At 43.2% G+C, this 25,000-nt stretch overlaps 2 protein-coding genes across 5 annotated transcripts in view; one reads left to right on the top strand and one right to left on the bottom strand.

Annotated features, from left to right (window-relative positions):
• Window positions 1–1,110, top strand: part of LOC126987037 (probable cytochrome P450 CYP44) — a 24,685-nt gene extending 23,575 nt beyond the window's left edge. Inside the window, exon 12 of the mRNA XM_050843691.1 lies at window positions 977–1,110. The gene's annotated coding sequence lies outside the window, so the exon portion shown is untranslated. The remainder of the gene's footprint in view (window positions 1–976) is intronic.
• The window catches only part of LOC126987036 (uncharacterized), a 107,181-nt gene that overhangs the window by 9,086 nt on the left and 73,095 nt on the right, over window positions 1–25,000 (bottom strand). For 3 of the 4 annotated variants that reach the window (XM_050843685.1, XM_050843686.1, XM_050843688.1), the window contains exons 5-6: window positions 21,877–21,894; window positions 17,147–17,306 (exon numbers count right to left, since the gene is read on the bottom strand). In XM_050843685.1, the coding sequence (XP_050699642.1) occupies window positions 17,147–17,306; window positions 21,877–21,894 (178 nt within the window). The remainder of the gene's footprint in view (window positions 1–17,146; window positions 17,307–21,876; window positions 21,895–25,000) is intronic. The other variant, XM_050843687.1, reaches the window with a different exon arrangement.

The raw sequence follows: 25,000 nt of genomic DNA, 5'->3' as shown, positions 1-25,000 counted from the left end.
TGAATAATAACAATTGTATAATAATAATAATAATAATAATAATAATAATAATAATAATAGTAATAATAATAATAATGATAATAATAATAATAATGATCATAACAACAACAACAATACTACCATCAGGACCACTAAGAGTAAGTACTGTATGAAGGTAACAGTAATCAACTCCTGACAAGCCATCAATCATTCCGCTGACAACACTGACGGACACCCACGACACAGGACGCCAGACAAGCTGAAGACTCCTGCAATGACACTGACAATGCCAATAATAATAATAATAACAATAATGATAATGATAATAATAATAGGAATAATAATGAAGACAGTAACAATGACACTGACAATGCCAATAATAATAATAGTAACAATAATGATAATGATAATAATAATAGGAATAATAATGAAGACAGTAACAATAACACTGACAATGCCAATAATAATAATAATAATAATAGCAATAATGATAATGATAATAATAATAGGAATAATAATGAAGACAGTAACAATAACACTGACAATGCCAATAATAATAATAATAACAATAATGATAATGATAATAATAATAGGAATAATAATGAAGACAGTAACAATAATAATATTAGTAATACTGATAACAATAATGGAAGGCCCGTAGCCAGGATTTAAAATTCAGTGGGGCTGTTTTTAATCATAAGGGGAAATAATTTTTAATAATTTCCTTTCTACGGATCTTTTACTGTAATAACACATTCAAACATTCATGTTGCTTTTCAGTGAAGAAATTCTGTGGGGAATAATGAGTTATTCAGGGGACTAAGCCCCCATAGTAAGCCCCTGGCTATGGACCTTGATAACGGTAATAACAATAACATAACTGAGCCAGAGAAGCAGCAGGAACCGAGGACACAAAAAGCAGACTCAGACACAGAAGAAACAAACCCAGCGTCCTAGCATGAATTGTTTTTTCAATATTTTTCTTCCTCCTGCACAGGTGAGTGAAAGCAACACACAGCTAACATGAACCACAACCACACGCTCCTCCCAGTAACCCGGCAAACACGCCCCGCCTCTCCTGCACTGAGTGAACAGCACTGGTCAAGCCACACCTCACCTTCCCAACTGAGGCTTTATGTGAATGGCGGATGCTGGGCGAGGCAAAAAATTAATTGTATTGGACTGAGCTGACGTGGGCCGGGCTTATTTGACGTCAATGTGAGGAGCATGTGGCAGGAAGGCTGTGAATGGAAGACTTGATGCCCAGTGGTGGCGCGTGAGCCGAGTGAGAGTGTAGACGTGTCCAGCCGTGTGCGTGTCCGTGTCTGTGTCTGTGCGTGTTTCCTTTAGTCCGTCTCTTGGTCAAAAAAATATACATACATACACAGGGGTGCTGAGGACAGGAACAGGAATGACTTGATAATAATAAAGTAATAACAATAATAAAGGTGATAATAAAAGGCAAAAAATGTACAGGACTGGAAGTTTTCGGCATTCAAAGAAATATAACACGTAAAAATAAAGTTATGGGAGGGATTTGTTCTCAGGCGACAGATTTTAACTCGCAGAACAGGGACAACCACGTGTGTTCATAAGCTTAACTCTCTAAGCTTAACACCACACTCCTTCCTGCGTGAGGGTGCTGTCATTCTGGGACTTTACACCTTGGGTACGAGTCTTATATATGGGGGGGGGGAAAAAAAAAAAAAAAAAATCAACACCGAACACCAACCAGTCAATGGGAGCCCTGTACAGAAACATCGGTGGTGACTTAATGAAGGGATGAGTGGGAAGAGGAGGAGGAGGGCGGATGTTTATACTAAGGCGGAGTACATCATTTCCATAACAGAGGATACAGCGAAAAATGCTCAAGAGTATGTAAGGCGGCGCTGTGGTACTTGGCGCCGTAGTGGAGGGGGGGAAGGAAGGAATGGGGCTGGGGGAGGGGAGGGAGTTAACATTTTCAAGGGGGGAGTGACTATATGGAACAGTCGGACACGTACAGGAACACCAAGAGAGATCCAGGAATAACAAGAATAATCAAACAGAAGGGAAGGGGACGGGGGGGTGGCGTGAAGCAGCGTGTGTTCTCAATGCTCTTGTGTAGCCTCTGTTCTATGACGCATTGAAACCTGATTGAAGGAATTTATTTACCAGACAAATCCAGTATAAGACATGGGCTAGGATATGACTTTTTGGTGGATAAATTCCTGTTCACTGGCAAAGCTAATGAAGAGGTCCAAGTTTTTTTTTAATGACGGGTTCGATGTTCATATATAATGATTCAGTGTGTCAATTTGTACATACAGATATTACATTTTCTTTCAATTCTTATATGAGGCAATCTAACTCTTCCCTCAGGCTTTCCCTTAGCTATGCCACTGTTTCTGCTGGAGCTGGATGCAGTTTACAGTACGTTCGTAAATTCACACTTGAAATCAGTGTTCGTAGCTGGAAAAAAGTTACTCTGAAAAACTAAGCTGAGGAAGAAACAAAAGCACCATTGTCAAAATAATGATCAACTTTTATTTTGACGAAGTTTCATCTTCCCCCTCAGCTTACTTTTCCGGGGTAGCTTTGCCCTGACGAGTGCCCAGTGGAATGATGTGTATGAACAGCCACACACGCCCTGATGTCCCTGTTTCTCATATGGAAGTAAGTAATCTCTCTCTAGTCGTGACAGAGGCGGCACTAAGCACACACCCTGCTGCCTCGAGGGGACAGCTGGAGGGCCACGAGTGAGTGTGTCTAAGGGTCAAGGGTCAACACGGGTTATACACCTGCCTGGGGCGAGGGTGGGGGCGGCACAAGGGAAAGCTTGCTGTGATAAAGCGACGAAGTGTCAGTCTCTTCCTGTAGGAGTATAAGGTTCTGTTGGGTTCCGTAAAGAGACAGTGCTTCCTCTCCCTCTCCCTAACAGTCACACCTAGAATGAACTGATGCCCTGCGCTGGACTGGATTACTTTTCGTGCTTCAGGTCAAGAAAATCACCGACACACTTTATGTTTTTATGCTACACTGATCTTTCTGTCTCCCTCTCCCTCTCCCTGGTAATCAAACCTATAATGAATGGACGAATTATAAGAATAATTGATTATATTCATTATGTAAAGGCATTAATTAATACATATATGTTCATAAATTGTTTTGGTTATTCCCTCTCTTTATTTTCTCTCCTAATGTTTGCTTTGATACTCTAGGATGAGGTGACATGTAAGAACACTCAGCTGATTATCATCTATGTCTGTAGCTGACAAAACAATGAAGTATTGATACATTTTATGCTCTTAAATTATCATATATGATTATATGTCAAGCAACTAATCAAATTAAACTTTGAAAAGACATTCATATGTAGTAAAGGACGAGGGTGATACGAGTACACACTTCTTTTCATTCCTGTGTTTATAGGTGTGGGGACACTGCCACGAACAGACACAAGGAAGAACGGATCCGCCCACACTCACCACTAGAGCTTAAGACTGTAGTGAATTCCAGACCCTGAACACACACACACACACACACACACACATATACACACATACACACACACACACACATATACACACACACACACACACATTTATACCATCGTCAGATTTGGTTCCTGTTCCCTGTCACAGCTAAGGGTCAGCAAATGAAAAGGTCCAGTCCACAGAGGATCTCCGGCATGTCAGTAATTCCTTTCCCCCTCATCGTCCACATCGGTCCATTACAAAATGGTGTAGCTACGAGAGTGTTGAGGGGGAGGAGGAGGAGGAGTCTAGGGCCTTGCAGAAGTCACTTGGGTCTTACAATATCAAATTCATATGGAAAACAAGCCCTGATTTATATATTCGAAATAGGCATTGTGTTCCCCTTCTCTTGCCCCCTCACACACAGCCCTGTAGCCACGCCAAGGCATCACTTGTGTCAGGCATTCATCACCTCCAGCACAGACCCACACTCACACTCACAGGTAAACGTCTCCCCATTCCTGAGGTCACACCACTGACCCATCTGACCAGCACACAGCACCTGCTCCCACAAGAACCACAGCCATCAAGTTAAGGTTTGCTTCAAGGGGAAAGGGGAGGGAGTCAGAGGTCAGAGGTCGAGAGGGGTCAAACACCTGCCTGGGGCGAGGGTGGGGGCGGCACTAGAGAAAGCTTGCTCTGATAAAGCGACGAAGAGTCAGTTTCTTCCTGCAGGGGTAAGGCAGCACTCTGTTGGGAAGGGATCTACTACACTGTTACGCCTCTCTCTCCCTCCCCTCTAACACAACACCTGACCCTGCTCTCACCTGCAAAAGACTCAGGGGTGAATCTCAGGGAGGGTTAGGGAGGGGAGGTGACGGGGATGTGAGAACGCTGCATGGGAGGGTGTGCAAGCACCTCAGAGCTGAGTAAACCTTTCCAACACTGACTATGTGGATGCTAGGGGTCTCAACTTCAGCTGCCTCTCTCTCCATCTGTCTCTATCCTCCCTAACAACAGTGATAACCTTCCTGAGCTACTGGGTACATATAAACAACTGACTAAATGAACAACAATTCATAATGCAAATATTCTACCACTTTTCCTACTTTGTCCTACATGTGGATGGTAGTAAATATTGAAACATATCTTGACATGCCTAAGGCAAACTCTTCTTCCAGAGCATAGAAAAAAGCCTTTTATCAGAAGTTAGTCAACCACTGACTCACTCGAGAAGACTCATCACATGATGGTGGGTGGAGAAATTAAAACTTCTATTTTGAACAACTAAAACAAGGATTCTAAAAGTGTCATGAGAAGGAGAGGAGATGGAAACAATAAGAGAAAACAAGGGCAGATAAATGCCACTTGTACTACTGTTGAGAGCAAACAGCTTGTAAGGGAAAGCAGAGAGAGAGAAAGCCAAATTAAGACCTTGGGAAGTGTGACTCAGCTAGAGGCTATAGTGACGGGCGTGTCCTGGGTGCTGCGTCTGGCGGTGACGACGAACAGAACTACTGCATTATTCCCTAGGGCCAGGCAGCAGCCAGAACAGCCTCAGAGATCATAAAAGAGGTCAAGGGTCAACATGGGTCATACACCTGCCTGGGGCGAGGGTGGGGGCGGCACAAGGGAAAGCTTGCTCTGATATATCGACCAAGTGTCAGTCTCTTCCTGTGGGGGTAAGGCAGAGCTGTGTTGGTGCCGGCGACAAAATGCATCGCTATGTTAGGCAGTGACAGCCCGTGTGTGCAGTCTTTGTGGTGGTGCTTGTGAGCGTGTGTCGCTTCTCCGGGGGTAGAAAGGTTGTATTAACACTCCAAACTCTATGAAGAATGAGCCCTCACACAGGTGGACAAAAAGGAGCTGTCTAAAGCTGAGAGCAAGTATTACTTCTCCAAGGGCAAAAAGTTATATCTTTGTATGTAACTTTGGAGAAGGATGAACCCTAGATACATGTACATAAATGATTCATCTAAAACAATGCACACAAAGATTCCTAAAATTGTGCAAGGAATAAAATTCCTAAAACTGCAAATAGTGATCAAAACAAATGCCGACACTTATAATAGTGACAAAACTCTGGGCCACATGCACTGACTCACACACTTCAAGTCTACAAAAAAATCATTCAGTGGAGCAAGAAAAAAGCAAGTCACGAGATATTAGCATTTCCAGAAACATTCGCCACTCCAAGTAAGAGACAAAGTCACCCACGACAAAACAGTAACAGACACCGCCATTCCTGGACTCTGGTCACCAGCGGGAGGAACAAGAATAAGTCAAACTTTCATCAGAGAGATTAGTACTCCTGTCAGGCTAACATTTTCAGAAACGTTCATCACGCCAAGGAGAGAGAGAGAGAGAAATCACACACAACAACAAGACTTGTGGACACATTCATTCAACAGAGGAACAAAATATTGACACAAACACGAAGGACTTTCACCACAACAATGTACTCCCTGCGTGACGGTGGCAGGCAACTCACCTTACCACACCTGCCCCCTGATGCTCCCCCAGCCATGGCAGCTGTGACTCTCTCTCTCTCTCTCTCTCTCACACACACACACACACTAAATATAACTTCAGCCTTTTCTAATGCTCCAGTGAATGAGATTTATTAAAATAAACATTACTTTTTGTACAAACAAATATACAGCCATGAGTCTAGCAGAGCTGAGAAAACTGTGGTGAGAGTGATGGTCATTGGTGCCTGCAATAACCCAAGCCTCAACTACACCTAGGCAGTGACGGGCTGCTGGGGTGAGCACAACACTCGGCTCCAGCGTGATACATAATGAAACACATCGGAAACTACTCTCACTCAACTTGAAGAGTTATGTACCTAGAGTTTATATATGTGAAAAATGCTTGCTGTTATTACTATTATTATCAATATTTTTATAATAATAATAGTATTAATACAAATAATAATAATAATAATAATACAATATAATAATTACTTTCATTCTTATTATAAACACTAGAATTAACATTATTATTACCATTATTATTATTTATATTATTATTTTATTAGTTATACTTTATATAGTTTACAGAGGTGGTAAATGAGGGAGTTTATATTCACAGAAGCAGCGAATGGACGGTTTACAGCAACACCAAACAAGTGAGAGAGAGAGAGAGAGAGAGAGAGAGAGAGAGAGAGAGAGAGAGAGAGAGAGAGAGAGAGAAACACCAACAACACCGTCACGTCACAGTCCATGCAGAGAGTCCCTGGAGGAGGAGTGTGGGAAGGGAGGCTGGCCAGGCGGAGGGTGGCGTGACTGTGAGGCGCCCAGGGTCTTGAGTGAGTGAGTGAGTGTGTGTGTGTGTGTGTGTGTGTGTGTGTGTGTGTGATAGATAGATAGATAGATAGACAGATATATAGATAGATAGATAGACAGATAGAGAGCGAGAACGAGTCTATCTATGGGGTATATACTATATAGTTTCCAGATTAATGAAATCTGGCAAAATTTTACCGTAGAGTTTTGCACTACCCCTGAACGTGAAGAGAATGTGTTCTGAGATATAGATACATAGATAGCGAGAGAGAGAGAGAGAGAGAGAGAGAGAGAGAGAGAGAGAGAGAGAGAGAGAGAGAGAGAGAGAGAACACAACAAGTATTGATATTTATGATGAAAGAAGCGAATGATCTAACCAGCAACTATTAACATAAGCGAACTGGTGTGTGTGTATCCTTGTGTCTGGGGAAACAGCTAAAACAGAGAGAGAGAGAGATAACACAACAAGAATAGAATCCCTGTCCCTCTATACTGAATGTACATCCTTTGTGACCGAAGCAGAGACAGCAAAACAGAACAGCTTTTGAGGCAAACATCAAGACGAAGAAGATTCCCAAGCCACACTCACACAGCTGTACAACACGGAGACAGAGATAGATAGAAAAAATGATAAATTGATAGATTGAAAGGAAGATAAATAGATGGATAGAGGGAAAAATAAAGAGAAATACAGGTATATATAGACAGAAATACAGAGAAAAAATAATGGATGGATAGCTATATAGATAGGGATTAAAATTATTAGATAGAAGAATAAAGAGATAAACATATATATAGGTAGAGAGAGAGAGAGAGAGAGAGAGAGAGAGAGAGAGAGAGAGAGAGAGAGAGAGAGAGAGAGAGAGAGAGAGAGAGAGAGAGAGAGAGAGAGAGAGAGCACTCATAATTGGGTTTCCACAGTGCATAATAATAATTAAATCACTTTGTTTAAATAATCACAAATGAAAAAAAAAGACGTATTTACAGATGCCAACACTTACATAAATATACAGACGAGAAAGCACACACACACACACACACACACAAACACACACACACACACACACACGAGTTCCAATTAAGTGAGAAGAAAAACGTATCATTGCCGGAAGAGGAGGAGGAGGAGGAGGAGGAGGAGGAGGAGGAGGAGGAGACACATATCACGAAGGGAAGAATGCCAATCAGTGGAGAGAAAGAGGGAGGGAGGGAGGGAGGGAGGTAAGGAGGGAGGGAGGGAAAGAGAGCGAGGGAAAAAGGTGAGAGAAAGGTTGGGAGAGAGAGAGAGAGAGAGAGAGAGAGAGAGAGAGAGAGAGAGAGAGAGAGAGAGAGAGAGAGAGAGAGAGAGAGAGAGAGAGAGAGAGAGAGAGAGAGAGAGAGAGAGAGAGAGAGAGAGAGAGAGAGAGAGAGAGAGAGAGAGATTGTATAAGAAATCAGGAGAGGAAAAGATCAAATGGGAAAGGAAAAAATTATACGAGAAAGGGGAGGAAGGGAAAGGAGGGAAGGAAAGCGGAGAGAAGGAGGGAGAGGAGGAAGGCAAACGGACTAAGGAGAGAGAATGGGTGATGAGGAGTGTTTGGGAGGGGGTACCGAAAGAGCTTACAGTGGCTAAGGTATTGCTGGGTTAGGTTAAGTTAAGTTAGAAAGGCATAATAAGACAAGGTATCCAGAGCAGATGATACCGAAAGAGCTTACAGTGGCTAAGGTATTGCTGGGTTAGGTTAAGTTAGGTTAGAAAGGCATGATAAGACAAGGTATCCAGAGCAGATGATATTGATTGAGCTTATATTGGCTTAGGTATTGCTGGGTTGGGTTAGGTTAAGTTAGGTTAGGTTAGAAAGGCATAATAAGACAAGGTATCCAGAGCAGATGATATTGATTGAGCTTATATTGGCTTAGGTAATGGGTGTTAGGTTAGGTTGAGCTAGGTTAGGAAGGCATGAGACAAGGTTGATAGAGCTTATAGTGGTTTAGATAATGCTGGGTTAGGTTAAGTCATATCAGAAAGATTAGGAAAAGAGAGAGAGTTCGGGCTATCCACAGGTGTTGATGGCGTCAATAAAGGTCATACATACACCTGGCTGGGGCGAGGGGGGGAGCTGCACAAGAGAAAGCTTGCTCTGACAGAGTGATGAAGCGTCAGGCGCTTCCTGTAGGGGTAAGGCAGCGCTCTGTTGGGTCTCGTGAAACGGTAGAATTAATCATCTCGCAGACAAAAAGGAAATAAGAGGGAAAAAATGGGTTTGTATTAAGCACTCAGGAACAAAACATAGAATTCCCAAAATGGAGCACTGGCCAGCGTGGTATATGAGCTGCAGAGAGAGATAAGAGAAAAAAATCGATAACATTGCTTCTCTTACTTTCAAAGCAAAATTATACTAAGCACTCAGGACCAAAACATAAAGTTCCCAAAATGGAGCAGTGCTGGGCTGTGTGGTATATGAGCTGCACAGAGAGAGATAACAGCGTGAAAACACCCCAATAATATTGCTGCTCTTTTCCATTTCCAGAGAAAAAAAATATTCTCCGAGAAACCTATGTAGATGGCATGACCTCATCGAGTGTGGATACTTACGGATTTCGATTTATAAAAAAGAAAGCGGAAAAAACGTTAGGATAATGTAGTTTCGCTTTCCTCACTTGCCAACCAAAAATAGATTAAATAAATATATCCCCGAGGACCCTATGTACGTAGATGGAATGGCCTGATCACTTGTACGTCATGACATATTTCGAGTTAATAAAAAAGCCGTGAAAAACGTTGATTATAATGTAGTTTACCCTCCCTCACTTGCCAACCAAAAATAGATTAAATAAATATATCCCCGAGGACCCTATGTATGTAGATGGAATGGCCTGATCACGTGTACATCATGACATATTTCGAGTTAATAAACAAAGCCATGAAAAACATTGGTTATATTGTAGTTTACCCTTCCTCACTTGCCCCGGAGTAGGCAAAATCCAGCAAAATTCGATGCACTTCAAACCAAAACTGTTACTTGCTTCATAAAGTTAATATACATTTCTTTCCTTTTGCTTGCAAGTTCTTAATTTTTTTTCGTCTTCCACCTGAACGAGCCAAGTTTATAGTTGCGTCACTCCCCGCTAGGTGGCAAGGCTGACTTAAAGAGGCCTGCATCACACACCCTTCTCTCTCTCTCTTTCTCTCTCTCTCTCTCTCTCTCTCTCTCTCTCTCTCTCTCTCTCTCCCATTTCTTCCCATTTTGTGCTTCTGTTTTAACTTTTACTGTTATGGCTACTCTCTCTCTCTCTCTCTCTCTCTCTCTCTCTCTCTCTCTCTCTCATTACGGTCATTCATAAAGTAATTCACATGAGTCTGCTTTGACCACTATCACAGCGATGACGGAGGAAGAAGTCATCAAATTTTGCGGGTCGGACCACCATTCATTCTGGCAGCGGGGACTTCGTCATAATTTACAGCAAGTGTGGGAACTTTTGAAATGAGATACTTTTAGCACGCACAATGAAAGCACGTATGTAGAACTGTGCTGCTATTAATTTATGGCTTGGAAGTGGCTAAGTAAGGAGAGATAGATAGATAGATAGATAGAAAGATAGTTGTGTAGAACTGCCCTGCTATTAATTTATGGCTTGGAAGTGGCTAAGTAAGGATAGATAGATAGATAGATAGATGTGAAGAACTGCCCTGCTATTAATTTAGGCTTGGAAGTGGCTAAGTAAGGATAGATAGATAGATAGATAGATAGAGGGATGTGTAGAACTGCCCTGCTATTAATTTAGGCTTGGAAGTGGCTAAGTAAGGATAGATAGATAGATAGATAGATAGATAGATAGATAGATATGTAGAACTGTGCTGCAATTAACTTATGGCTTGGAAGTGGCTAAGTAAGGAGAGATAGACAGATAGATAGATAGAGATGAAGATAGATAAGGAAAGAGAAATGTAGGTAGATAGATAAGGAAGGAGATACATAGACACATAGGTAGATGGTTAGAGAGAGAGAGAGAGAGAGAGAGAGAGAGAGAGAGAGAGAGAGAGAGAGAGAGAGAGAGAGAGAGAGAGAGAGAGAGAGAGAGAGAGAGAGAACAGCAGAGGATAGGAGTATATAAAAGGAGATAAGAGGGAGATAGGAGGTAGAGCGACTCACCATATAAACGAAAACAATGATACTGAAAAAAATCAAGATAGCTTTGAACGAATTTTCCGCTGGCGTGGCAGAAAAGAAGAAAAGAGAAGGAAAAATAGAAGAAAGGAGAGGAGACAAGAGTTAAAATGACTCACTAAATAAACAAAAACAACGATTCCCCCCCAAAAAAACTAATCGATATCTTTGATGTTTCCTGTTAAAACCGAGGTGGCGTGGACGAGAAGAGAAGAGAAGGCAGGAGAGGAGGAAAGGGAGAGACAAAATAAGGTGACGATTCACAGACACACACATCACTAAAGGAAATATATGTATAACAAGTGTAACAACGGTAGAAACAAAACTCCACAAATTCAGTGTCTCCAAATCTCTCAGTTTTCCTTTTATTAATCAGAGCGACATGGCGGCGGCGAGGAGAAGAGATAAAAGAGAAGAGGATAGAAGAGGGAAAGACGAGATGGACGATTCACACACACACACACACACACACACACACACACACACACACAGTCACACATCTCTACATAGAAACAAAACTCCACAAATTCACTGTCTCCAAATCTCTCAGTTTTCCTTTTATTAATCAGAGTGACATGGCGGCGGCGAGGAGAAGAGATAAAAGAGAAGAGGATAGAAGAGGGAAAGACGAGATGGACGATTCACACACACACACACACACACACAGACACACAGACACACATCTCTACATAGAAACAAAACAAAACTCCATAGACACAGTTCCTTCCCGTCTCTCACTTTTCCGCGGCGGCGAGGATGTCTTCATAATAACAACTGCAGGTCCTGTTTACTATGTACACAAATATGCCACTCAGGTGTTTTGTTTACTGTATGTTACATCAATACAGGTGTCATTTAAAACAAAGGTGGAATGCTGGAAGGAGGTGATGGTGTGTGAGTTTATCTGGTGCTTTAGAATCGAAGGGTAGGGAGGGAGGGAGGGAAGGTTAAGTTAGGTTAGGGGGAGGGAAGGGGTTGAGTGTGTGTCTGTGTGATGGGGGGCGAGGGGGAGGGGTGTCACGGCAAGCGGTGGGGGTGGTGTGGGTGTCGATCCTCTTCTCCACTTGTGAAGACTCCCTTTAAGGTGTTATAAGCACTCAGACTCCACTATGAACTAAGTAAGACCTTCAGATCTCGTATTATAGGGTGTTTGCCAACTTGTACGCAGCTTTCCAATTAGTATTCGTATCAGGGGAAAAAACTACCGTGGAGCTGAGATACAAAAGGGACCCACTGTCAAAATATATGCAAATAAACAATCCTTATTTTGACAGGAGTTAACTAATATGCCTCAGCTCTGTTAAGCTCTTTAGTACCGCAAGGCTGAGTTACGTTATTATTACAAGTGGGAATACTGCTGTTGGCTCATATATATATTAGCTATAATGTGATATACTGCAACAAGGTTTTGAATTTGGTTATAGATGATCGTAATGTCTCAAGCCACACCTGTACAAAACAAGACGACACTTATTTATAGAACCTCTTACCTTACAAGCAATTTATTCCAACTATTCCTTTTTCGTAAGATACATGGATAAAATACAGCAGAAGAAAGGCTCTTAAGCAACCATTACATCTCAAACCACAATTCCTGATAAAAAAACATTACAAGCAGAATCTAACTTTTCCTTCGCTGTGAGATAAAAAAGCAATACAGTCGTCCTTCAAACAGTACAGTTTCCAATAGTTCAGTTTCAGTTTTATACGGATTGTCATGGAAGATCTTTTAGGATTTTTAAATTTCCTGCTCAATGGGATATTTAAAAAAACTTAAAAATCTTCTATGAAAATCCACATCAAACCAAAATCGAACTACTGGTAACCGTACTATTTGAGGGACGACTGTATAGACAAGTTAAGAACGTCAGATTACCACGATAACTCTTGCCACGCCAGCACGAGCCAGTGGATGGACACCTCGCATAACGTATTGCTGGCACCTCCTCGGGGACGCTCGGGGCCTTGTGATATTTTAGGGTTGAGTTTGCAAGAGTACAGAGTTATTTTCCCTGATATAAGCGTACTAACTGGAACATTACGTACAAACTGATGAACACACCTCACTAACAGCCGCTCTTGACTCTCGGAAAGCCACAAATAAAACTCTTTGAGCGGCCGTGAAAACCTCATCAAAGGGGCGACTCCATCTCCCTCTCCGACCTGACCTGACCAGACGCGACTTAGCGCCTCGCCGACACCTACCACACCGCCACCACGACACAGCTGCGGGGTCATGAGCTGGTCAGTAGAGGTCAAGGGTCAACACGGGTCAAACACCTGCCTGGGGCGAGGGTGGGGGCGGCACAAGGGAAAGCTTGCTCTGATAAAGGCTTGTGATGTCATTGGCGTCTTGGGTAGCGGCGCTCTGTTGGGTCTCGTTGAATATAAGGAAGAAACGTTACTCATCTCTGTTATATATGGTGTGTGTGTGTGTGTGTGTGTGTGTGTGTGTGTGTGCGTGTGTGTGTGTCAAGGTGTGATTGTGGATTGTACATAATTTGTGGTACTGTGTCTATCATCTGCAAGAAAAAACTATTAGGAAATGATTATGATATATTCTCCCTCTACATAAGAAGGCATATGTTAATTAAGATTAAAATAAAGAAATGCTCGAGAAATACAACTAAATAACCTATCCGTATAACATTTTGGAAAAAAAAAAAAAAAAAAAAAAAAAACACTAATCCTTAATCTACACGAAGTACAGAAATCAACATTAGTAAGTACTCGCAAACACCTAAAATAAAGCTCTCTGATATAACATTAGCTTAAACGAAACCTTAAAGATCCTAAGCCTAAATCAACACTAAGTACTCACAAACACCTAAAATAAAGCTCTTTGATATAACATTACATTAAACGAAACCTTAACCCAGTAGCAGCAGGGATCATGTTTCTTAATGGTCCCTCCAAGCGAGAAAAATGAGAAAAAATTACCCCTCACAAAAACCATTTCATAATATATATCAAAGCATTTCTGATCAGATTATGTATCATCTATTTTGGGGGGTATACTTCATGGCACAAATTTGGCCCGTCGCTGCTACACGGTGAAGCCACAAATTTGGCCCGTCGCTGCTGCACGGTGAGGCCACAAATTTGGCCCGTTGCTGCTACACGGTGAGGCCACAAATTTGGCCCGTCGCTGCTACACGGTGAAGCCACAAATTTGGCCTGTCGCTGCTACACGGTGAAGCCACAAATTTGGCCCGTCGCTGCTACACGGTGAAGCCACAAATTTGGCCTGTCGCTGCTACAAGGTGAAGCCACAAATATGGCCCGTCGCTGCTACACGGTGAAGCCACAAATTTGGCCCGTCGCTGCTACATGGTGAAGCCACAAATTTGGCCCGTCACTGCTACACGGTGAAGCCACAAATTTGGCCCGTCGCTGCTACACGGTGCAGCCACAAATTTGGCCCGTCGCTGCTACACGGTGAAGCCACAAATATGGCCCGTCGCTGCTACACGGTGAAGCCACAAATTTGGCCCGTCGCTGCTACACGGTGAAGCCACAAATTTGGCCCGTCGCTGCTACACGGTGAAGCCACAAATTTGGCCCGTCGCTGCTACACGGTGAAGCCACAAATTTGGCCCGTCGCTGCTACCGGGTTAAAGATCCTAAACCTAATTCAACACTAAGTTATCATGGCAAGCAAACCCATAAATGCATCTCACGGGCACTTTGACATAGCTATTGGTCAAGTGATGTTAACAAAGGAAACAGAACAACAACCAAGTATTAGTTAAGAAAAACTCCGATTTATTTTTTGTACGCTATTGTTAATCGGCACCAGCGTTCGCATCCCTTCACACAGCGCCCCTTAGAACCGTCACTGTCCTGGTATTAACTGATCTAAGTCTAACGCAAGGGTAATCCCATCATAGCGACCACAAGCCTATTTGTGAAGCTCATTAGCAGGTTGAGGAGGAGGAGGAGGAGGAGGAGGAACAGAATGGAAAGGACGAAGAGGAAGACCAGAGATAGATAGATAGATAGATAGATAGAGTAGTAGTATTTACTGATGTAATTATAACAATAGAGTAATCACCTCACAGCGATCACAAGCCTATTCGTGAAGGCCATTAGCAGGACGGCAGGGGGACTTTGCCTTGAAGTGCCAGGGCCCATATTCTGAAACGTTTTGGCGCCCCAGTACACATATTTGACAAGGCTTTCATAGGTGTTTGGGGCATTTCTAGGAGTAGTTTAATGGCCCTAGTGGTAGTGTGGCCCTTCTTCTGTTCCTTGGATATGAAGAAACACTCCAGAGAACCAAATTAATCCTTCTTTCGTCCTTTGGAAACAGGTGACATGAGAGGTGGAAGCGTCTGAAAATACCGACCCAGACTCGTCAAAGGGGAAACAGCGTGAGGCGGCCGCTGGCGGGTGTGATCAAAGCGTGTCTGTCATCTTCAGCCCGGCCGTACTCGAGGCGGACGCGACCCTCCCCCCCGCTGGCCTGGCTTTCCAATTAGCCCCGCCGCGTCTGCCTTAACGACGGCCCGAATTGGATTACGTTGTGTTTATTAGGCTAATCAAGTCTCTATTCCTCTTGATCCTCTCCTCTGCACGCCCCTTGAAGTGTGGTTTTCTTGGTGCTCACTCCGTGCGACGAGATCTCAAAGCATAAGCCTGTGGGGCCTATTTCTTAGCACACATTGGTAGAGGGCACATCGTGGAGTGGTGGAATAAAGGAATTTAACTGACAGAATGACGATAAGTTAAGGGGCTCCTCTGTGCACGAGCGAATCTTTGCTGTTGGATGATGATAAGTTAAGGGGCTCCTCTGTGCACGAGCGAATCTTTGCTGTTGGATGACGATAAGTTAAGGGGCTCCTCTGTGCACGAGCGAATCTTTGCTGTTGGATGACGATAAGTTAAGGGGCTCCTCTGTGCACGAGCGAATCTTTGCTGTTGGATGATGATAAGTTAAGGGGCTCCTCTGTGCACAAGCGAATCTTTGCTGTCGGATGATGATAAGTTAAGGGGCTCCTCTGTGCACAAGCGAATCTTTGCTGTCGGATGATGATAAGTTAAGGGGCTCCTCTGTGCACAAGCGAATCTTTGCTGTCGGATGATGATAAGTTAAGGGGCTCCTCTGTGCACAAGCGAATCTTTGCTGTTGGATGACGATAAGTTAAGGGGCTCCTCTGTGCACAAGCGAATCTTTGCTGTTGGATGACGATAAGTTAAGGGGTTCCTCTGTGCACAAGCGAATCTTTGCTGTTGGATGACGATAAGTTAATTTGTGCCATGATATTTACCCCCCACAATAGATGATACATAATCTGATCACAAATGCTTTGATACAAATTATAAAATGGTTTGTGTGAGGGGTGATTTTTTCTCATTTTTCTCGCTTGGAGGGACCATTAAGAAACATGATCCCCGCTGCGACCAGGTTAAACGCTTTGACCTCGATATCTTCTCCGACTTAAAAATAAAGAAATATATGAACTATGGGCTACTAAAAATAATACTATCTGAATTATGGAACTGGACAGAGAATCAACGAACTACCGACTGAGGATTTCCATACAAACAAAAAATACGTCTGTGTGTTTGAAAGACGACTTGATTCTGTTAACTCGAGATATTCTGAGTAAAAAAATAATATGGAAATGTTGGAGGGATTCAACGTAATGGCTGTGAAATAATACTGACAATAATCTTTCAGCAGCTAACACATCACAGACATTCCTGAAAATTCAAAGGCAAGATATTATGTAAAAACTATGCTTGGAAAACCTTTAATCACTCCTTGCTCTAGTGTCGGGTAAGCATGCGTAGCTAAGGTATGCCAAAAACAACCCTGAAAACACAGTATCAAAACAATAAAAAACATATACTCTAAAATACGTAAGCCTACAATTAGAAAACCTTTGATTACTCCTTATTCTATAGTCTCAGGTAACCATATGTAGCTAAAATATCGCAAGCAACAACCCTGAAAACACAGTATCAAAACAATAAAAAAAAACATACTCTACATTACATAAACCTACAATTAGAAAACCTTTTAATACTCCTTTTTCTATAGTCTCAGGTAACCATATGTAGCTAAAATATCGCAAGCAACAACCCTGAAAACACAATACCAATACAAAACATAGACTCTACAATACGTAAGGCTTTATTTTACTCTCTACCTACAGTCTGTCAACTCTAAAAGCAAGATCAGACAGCTCTATAGACACTACTGTGCTACTCTATGCACTAAATACCCTACAGGAAGCAACGCACCAGCCACAACACCTATGCGTCAAGCCTTTACCTGGGGGATGAGCTGGTCGCGGCTGTTGGGGTCTTTGGTCACCCGGGAGGCGCGGGATGACTTGCGCGAACCTCCGTCCCGACTCTTGAGGGAAGTCTGCGCCGTGTCCTCCCTCTCGACGGTCGCACATCGCTCGCCTCGGTACTTCACCCAAAGGCGCCTGAGAAGACCCAGGGAGGCTTAGTGCGTGGTGAGGCACGGGGAGGAGGAAGAGGAGAAGAAGGAGAGATGAACAAGAGTATAGGAGAACGGGAAGGGAGGGAAAGAAGTGGATAAGAAAGGAAAGGAGGACGAAAGGAAGAGGAAGAGAAAGAGGAAATTATAGGAAAGGAGGAAGAGGAATAGAGAGGAGCAAGAGTAGGAGCATAAGAGAAAGAGAAAGTGTGGGAGAGGAAGAAGTGATGAAAATATGAATGTAGGATGAAAACGAAGAACAGGAGAAGGATGAGGAGAATGAGGAGGGAAATAAAGGAAAGGACGAAGAGGAAGAGAAGTAGATGGATAGATAGACAGACAGATAGCAAGCAGCAGCAGCAGTAGTAGTAGTGGTGGTTGTAGTAGTAGTAGTAGTGGTAACAGTACATAAACACATCACTGCAATCACTATAGGTCGTCACAGGTTAAGGGATATGAAACAGACGCGACATAGAGTAAGTATAGACTGAAACGGACCAACCACTACGAACTCTTCACGTCCAGAGCAAGGAAGGAACGAGTATGCGAATCACTCTGGACTCGCCATACTCGCTCGCTCGCTCACTCACTCACTCACTCGCTCTCTCCCGCAAACACAAACAAGACCAAGAAACACACAGGAACGAGACGAGATTCAGGAGTCCACGAAAATGTGTGTGTGTGTGTGTGTGTGTGTGTGTGAATGGCACTTAGAATAATAATGAAAAAAATGATAAAAAGGTGATATATTTATAAATTTTGAATGGTGAGAATGCGATTTTTAAGACGTATCGGGAAGAGAGTGGCAAGTGAGTGTATGTGTGTTTGTTTGTTTGTTTGTGTGTGTGTGTGTGTGTGTGTGTGTGTGAGTGTGTGTGTGTTTTGCAAAGTACGTAAAAAAAAAAAAAACTTCTAAAAATAAATGTTGGCTTAAGAAGAATATTGTGCTATTGTTGTTGTTGTTGTTATTGTTGTTGTTGTTGTTGTTATCATTCCTGTTACTATTGTCGTCATTGTTGCTGTTGTTTTTTAATCTTTTTTTCTTTTGTAAGTGTCGGCTTCTATTCCTTTGTTCCTGTTGTTAGTTTCACCCTTGCTATTGTTATTGTTGATATATGGCGAGTGAAGAACAGCAAAATAGAGCTTATGTTTAGTTATTTTTGTGGTAAATGCCGTGTGGAAGCGTGGCTGTGGTGGTGGTGATGATGGTGGTGATGGCGGTGGTGGTGGTGATGATGGTGGTGATGGCGGTGGTGGTGGTAGAGGGATACATGCGCCAATACAGCCATACATGGAAGCTTATTACTCTCGTGTGTGTGTGCGTGACAGGAGACAGATACAGGCAAGCAGACACTTCGCCCCTTGTTAGTCGCTCCATGCTTTGTGTTTTCTTGGAGAGCGTTCGTAAGTTATCGCCTGGTGTGAGAATCCAATACTGCCCCGATGCCTAAGCCTTCCTCTTCCTGCTATAATCATGAGAAGTTGGTTTGCTCTTCTTACTTTCTGCCTCCTTCCTGCTTCTTAATTTCCTTCTCCTTCCTCCCTGTGTAGCCTCTCCCCTTTCTCTGCTTTGCTCTGTCCTGGTTATCCATCTAGCGCGTTCTCCCAGCCCGATCTACCTGTCTGTTCCTCCAGTGCTCCCCAACCCCCGCCAGACTGACCAACCTAGCCAGTGCCCGAGAATACCAAGGAGGTCATGCATGTGGCAGTGTCTATTCTCTGTTCACGTTAACTTGGCGACTAAGCTCTACCTTCGTCCCTACTTCGTGTATAGCATTGGCAAAGGAAAAGAAAATAGTTGATTCCACTCTCCATCTTGAGCTATATTGTGTTTACTGGGCAGGAGAAAGGCTGAAGGATAATAAGTAAAATAGTACAGAAGATGTTGAAGGTCAATGGTTAAGTTTTGTTCTAGAAGTGTCTTGGTACTTCCCTCTTGAAAGACTGAAGCCGTAGTTAGGAGATAATCCAGAAGGAGGGAGGAAGGTACCAGAGTATACCATTAAAATGAATGAATGAGGATACTGTTTAACTCTTGTAATAGTAAGTTGGACATAGCAGGGGTGAGTGAATCCAGGAGGAAGAAGGAAGACTTACGGTTGCTGTTAAAAGAATGAAAGAATGAGGATGCTGTTTAACTCTTGTGTTATAGTCTATTCCACCTCAGGCGACAACAAATCAGGTGAGAAGTCCCTCTCTATAGACGCTGCAGGAAGAGCATAGTCGCTCTGTTGACGGTGACTGGTTACAGCCAACCTGACGGGGGTTGGGCAAAACATGTTGGAGAGCGGGCACTCAACAGAGCTTCCAGATTTTCCTGAAGTTTCTTCAAATTTGGTGTCCCCCGAGGTGGAATATTGTATAGTAAGGTTGATGTCAGAGGGGGATTGTGTGGAAAGGAGTATGCACCTTCCCACCACCACCACAACCACAGACATGCTCACAGAGGCTCTTATGACTTTCTCTGTTGGCACTGACTGAACTTATATACCAAAATTAACGTGTGAACAGAGTATAGATGTCCCCACCACAGACACAGACACAGACATGCTGACAGAGGCTCACGGGGCGGCCATCGCACGCTGAGAGACGAACAGGAGTCGAGGAGACAGAGGAAGGCAGACAGCAAAACGAGACTACACAGAACGTTGACTGGCGTGGCTGTTCTAGGCTATGGCACGGGAAGGGACGCTAGCAGATGTGTTCGCCTCATTCCAAGTGTAGCAGTAGTGGTAGCAGTAACAGTAGCAGTAGTGGCGTTAGTAGTAGTAGTAGTAGTAGTTGTAGTAGTAGTAGTAGCAGTAATGATAGATGGATAGATATAAATAGATAGATAGAGAGAAAACTACCTACTCAATAAAAATAGTTGAGCTGATGAAAAAAAACCCTATTAACAAGACAAAAAAAATACGATCACAAAACTATATTCCGATACCAATTATTTACTCCCATCCCTCAGCTCAATAAATATAATTCGTAGTAACGTTGTATTTCCCCCATTCTGATATGCGTACAAAATGGAATGGTGTGTACAAACTGCCGAACAAACATTATAGGGCCGTAACCTTGAACACTTTGGCGGCCGAGCTAACATATTTGACAAGGCTTTCGTAGGAGGAGTTTTGGGCATTTCCAGAGGGTAGTTTAATGACCCTGGTGGTAATTTGAACTTTCCTCTGTACCAGAACCTAGAAACACGTATTTTACAAGGCTTTCGTAGGAGTTGTGGGCATTTTCAAGAGGTAGTTTAATGACCCTGGTGGTAGTCTGACCCTTCCTCTGTACCATGAACCTAAAAGCACTTATTTGACAAGGCTTTAGTAGGAGTTGTGGGCATTTCCAGAGGGTAGTTTAATGACCCTGGTGGTAGTCTGACCCTTCCTCTGTACCATGAACCTAAAAGCACATATTTGACAAGGCTTTAGTAGGAGTTGTGGGCATTTCCAAGAGGTAGTTTAATGACCCTGGTGGTAGTTTGACCCTTCCTCTGTACCATGAACCTAAAAGCACTTATTTGACAAGGCTTTAGTAGGAGTTGTGGGCATTTCCAGAGGGTAGTTTAATGACCCTGGTGGTAGTTTGACCCTTCCTCTGTACCATGAACCTAAATGCACATATTTGACAAGGCTTTCGTAGGAGTTGTGGGCATTGCTAGGGGGTAGTTTAATGACCCTGGTGGTAGTTTGACCCTTCCTCTGTACCATGAACCTAAAAGCACATATTTTACAAGGCTTTCGTAGGAGTTGTGGGCATTGCCAGGGGGTAGTTTAATGACCCTGATGGTAGTCTGACCCTTCCTATGTACCATGAATCTAAAAACACATATTTGACAAGGCTTTAGTTGGAGTTGAAGGGATTTCCAGGGGGAGTTTAATGACCCTGGTGGTAGTTTGACCCTTCTTCTGTACCATGAACCTAGAAACACATATTTGACAAGGGTTTAGTAGGAGTTGAAGGGATTTCCAGGGGTAGTTTAATGACCCTGGTGGTAGTCTGACCCTTCCTCTGTACCATGAACCTAAAAACACATAGGCTATTTGACAAGGGTTTAGTAGGAGTTGAAGGGATTTCCAGGGGTAGTTTAATGACCCTGGTGGTAGTTTGACCCTTCCTCTGTACCATGAACGTAGAAACACATATTTGACAAGGGTTTAGTAGGAGTTGAAGGGATTTCCAGGGGTAGTTTAATGACCCTGGTGGTAGTCTGACCCTTCCTCTGTACCATGAACCTAGAAACACATAGGCTATTTGACAAGGGTTTAGTAGGAGTTGAAGGGATTTCCAGGGGGTAGTTTAATGACCCTGGTGGTAGTTTGACCCTTCTTCTGTACCATGAACATGAAAAAAAACTCATGAAAACCTGATTACTCTCCTTTTCAGCCTTTATAAATATTTGGTGTGAAAGGTGGAAGCATCAGGATACCGACAAGCGGGAAGCAATAAAACACACACACACTTACTGCCCCTTCCTCCCCACGCCTCCACGCACGCACCTTCCCCTTCCCTTACACACACATGCGTCCACATAAAACAGCGATGCGTACAAACATACCTACCTACACACATGCAAAGACCTGTCAGGATAAAGCAAATCGTGAGGTGAGGTGCGTGAAAAAGCTGCCATCTCCTCCGAGGCTCAAAGTCACCTTCAGGACAACAACAAGTCATTAACATGGTGAAAGGTCATCATAAAATCCTAAAAGAGAGAGAAAGAAATTAAGAGGAAAGCAAAGAGGACTAATAGAGCAAGGCCAGACATCCGTTCGTCCGTGATTCCTGTCCGTGTATTCGTATCCGTGTCCTTGGTGGAGTATTTAGCGTGTACCTGACTGACGAACTAACGGGGAACATACATCAGGGGGTGCGTTGCTTCCCTCACCCACGGATTCACGCCCGGATAGTCAACTTGAGCTGGCCTTCTCATTCTAAGCTCATTCAAGGATCAGATCTGTTTAATGAAGCTCAACTGACTGAACTTTTGGGTAGGGTGATATCGAACGTATATATTTAAAGGGAAAAAAGGTGTTGTCATTTTCTCAGTGTAAGTTCAACTGGCTGAACGTTTGGACTTATTGACATTAAAGAGAAGAGAATCATTGTAATTTTCTTCATATCAAGTTAAGGTGAACTGATTGAACTTTTGAGCAGGGTGATGATATTAAAGGGGAGGGAAGAGTTGCCATTTCCTTCATATCTGTTTAAGGTCAAATGCCTGAACTTTCAAACTTAGCGAGATTAAAGGGGAGAGATGTGTTGTAATTTCTTCCATATCCATTTAAGTTAAGTTCAACTGTCTGGATTTTTGGGCAGGGTGATATTATAGGGGAAGAGCTGTAATACTTTCTCCAGATCCACTTAAACTCAACCGCGTGAACATCTGAGCAGAGTTGTAATTTTATAGGGACGAGATGTGTAGTTTTTGCCTTATTCATTTCCGTGGCGGGACCAATAGACGCTTCCCGACTCCCTTCTCCCATCAGTTCAATATTTGACGGACACGGACACATGGGCAGAAGCGGACACCATCACGGACACGCCTCACGGACCAACGGACGGGCGGGCAGAGGAGAGCATACTACAAAGGCACTCAAGTTTGTATTGCTGTGCTACTAAGAGGCAGAGGTTCTCAACCGGCGAAGGGCGGCATGGCAACTATGGCGGGGCGATGGAGGGCTGTGTTATGATCAGATATATTCATGGATAGTGATGTTCATGGGAGCTGCCTCGTATAGGGACACTGGCCTCTTGCAGACTCCATAGGCCCGTATTTTTAAACCCTACGGCGACCAAGAACACATATTTGACACGGTTTTCGTAGGTGTTCTGGGCATTTCCACGGGTAGTTTTATGACCCTGGTGGTAGGCTGCCCCCTCTTCTGTACCATGACCCCCCTTAAAAAAAAAAACCACTCATTAATAGCCAACTGATCTTCTCTTTGGCCTTTGGAAATAGTTATATGAGGGGTGGAAGCATCTGGCAATACTGACCCTAATGTTCTCCTTCAGTTATCAATATTTATGGATAGTGATGCTAGGTGGGGTTAGGTTCACAGGAGCTGCATGGTAAAGGGGTAATGGCTTCTTGCAGACCCCTTATGCTCTTATGTTCTTATCAATAAAACATGACTCATAGTAGTTTTAAAGCATGGGAGACAGGCCAAGGGGTAGAACAAGGGCATAATGATGAAATGCAACTTATAGCCTAATAGTTTACGCTTGAAAAAGAATCTACATCGATCTTTACGCATAGCACTGACTATGTGTGTTATAATACATACATATCATTCACTATAACCATGTAATTTAAGGAAAGAATTACGTATGCAATCAGAAATACAAATCATTCACTGTAACTACGTAATTTAAGGAAGAAATTGAAATGGCTACGTGATCTTCTATTCCCTTGCTATTCGATTCCTTTAGATGCCATTGATATGTAAGGGAGTAGGCACTTGTAACTAAGGGTGGGGGGTGGGGGGGGAGAATGGGTTGAGAGCCTCTGGACTACGGTAATATAGAGCTTGTAAAATTCATTCAATATCTACGTTTAGCGCGTGACACCAAGAAAGGCGCTGAGAACTACTGACTCAATAGGACCCAAAGTGTGGCTGCTAGACAGGTCATGAGGAAGAATTGCTACTCCTGCTCCTCCTCCTCCTCCTCCTTCTTCTCCTTCTCCTTCTCCTCCTCCTCCTCCTTCTCTTTCTTTGCCTCCTTCCTCTACTTTTCCTCTTTGTACTCCTATTCTTCCCCCTTCTATTTCTCCTTCTCCCTCTCTTCCTCCTCCTCCTTCTCCTTCTCCTCCTCCTCCTCCTTCTCTTTCTTTGCCTCCTTCCTCTACTTTTCCTCTTTGTACTCCTATTCTTCCCCCTTCTATTTCTCCTTCTCCCTCTCTTCCTCCTCCTCCTTCTTCTCCTCCTCCTCCCACACACACACACACACACACACACACACAAAAAAAAAAAAACTCCACATCTCCAATCCAAAGTTTAGGCTACGAACTTTCTATAGTATAAACGAACCCAATTAAAAAGTATTTGGACCATATTAGATCGGTTAATAATACTAGAGCGAGAGAGAGAGAGAGAGAGAGAGAGAGAGAGAGAGAGAGAGAGAGAGAGACCCGTAGGAAAAGGAGATAAGAGAAGTGAGGGAGAGGTGATAAGAAGGGTCTGACATTTCTTTATCAACGACCTCGAGACTAGTTACATAGGGCCCAGGAGAGAGAGAGAGAGAGAGAGAGAGAGAGAGAGAGAGAGAGAGAGAGAGAGAGAGAGACTATCTATCTATATCTATCTAAATTCTCTCTCTCTCTCTCTCTCTCTGTCCGGTATTCAAGTATCTATTTCATTCTCCTCCATTATTTCCTTTCTTTCTTAATTTATCAATATTTTAAAGTTTTTGCATCACATTCCTTACAACTGAAAATCTTTGCTAATCTTTTCCTTCCTTCCTTCTTTCCTTCCTTCCTTCCTTCCTACCATCCATCCTTCCTTCCTTCCTTCCTTCCATCCATCCTTCCTTCCTTCTTTCCTACCATCCTTCCTTCCATCCTTCCTTCATATCATCCATCCTTCCTTCCTTCCTTCCTTCCTATCATCCATCCTTCCTTCTTTCCTACCATCCTTCCTTCCTTCCTTCCTTCCTTCCTTCCATCCATCCTTCCTTCCTTCCTTCCAT

Source organism: Eriocheir sinensis, chromosome 63 (genome assembly GCF_024679095.1).
Source record: "Eriocheir sinensis breed Jianghai 21 chromosome 63, ASM2467909v1, whole genome shotgun sequence".
NCBI lineage: Eukaryota > Metazoa > Arthropoda > Malacostraca > Decapoda > Varunidae > Eriocheir > Eriocheir sinensis.
This window is presented reverse-complemented; position numbering and strand designations above follow the sequence as displayed.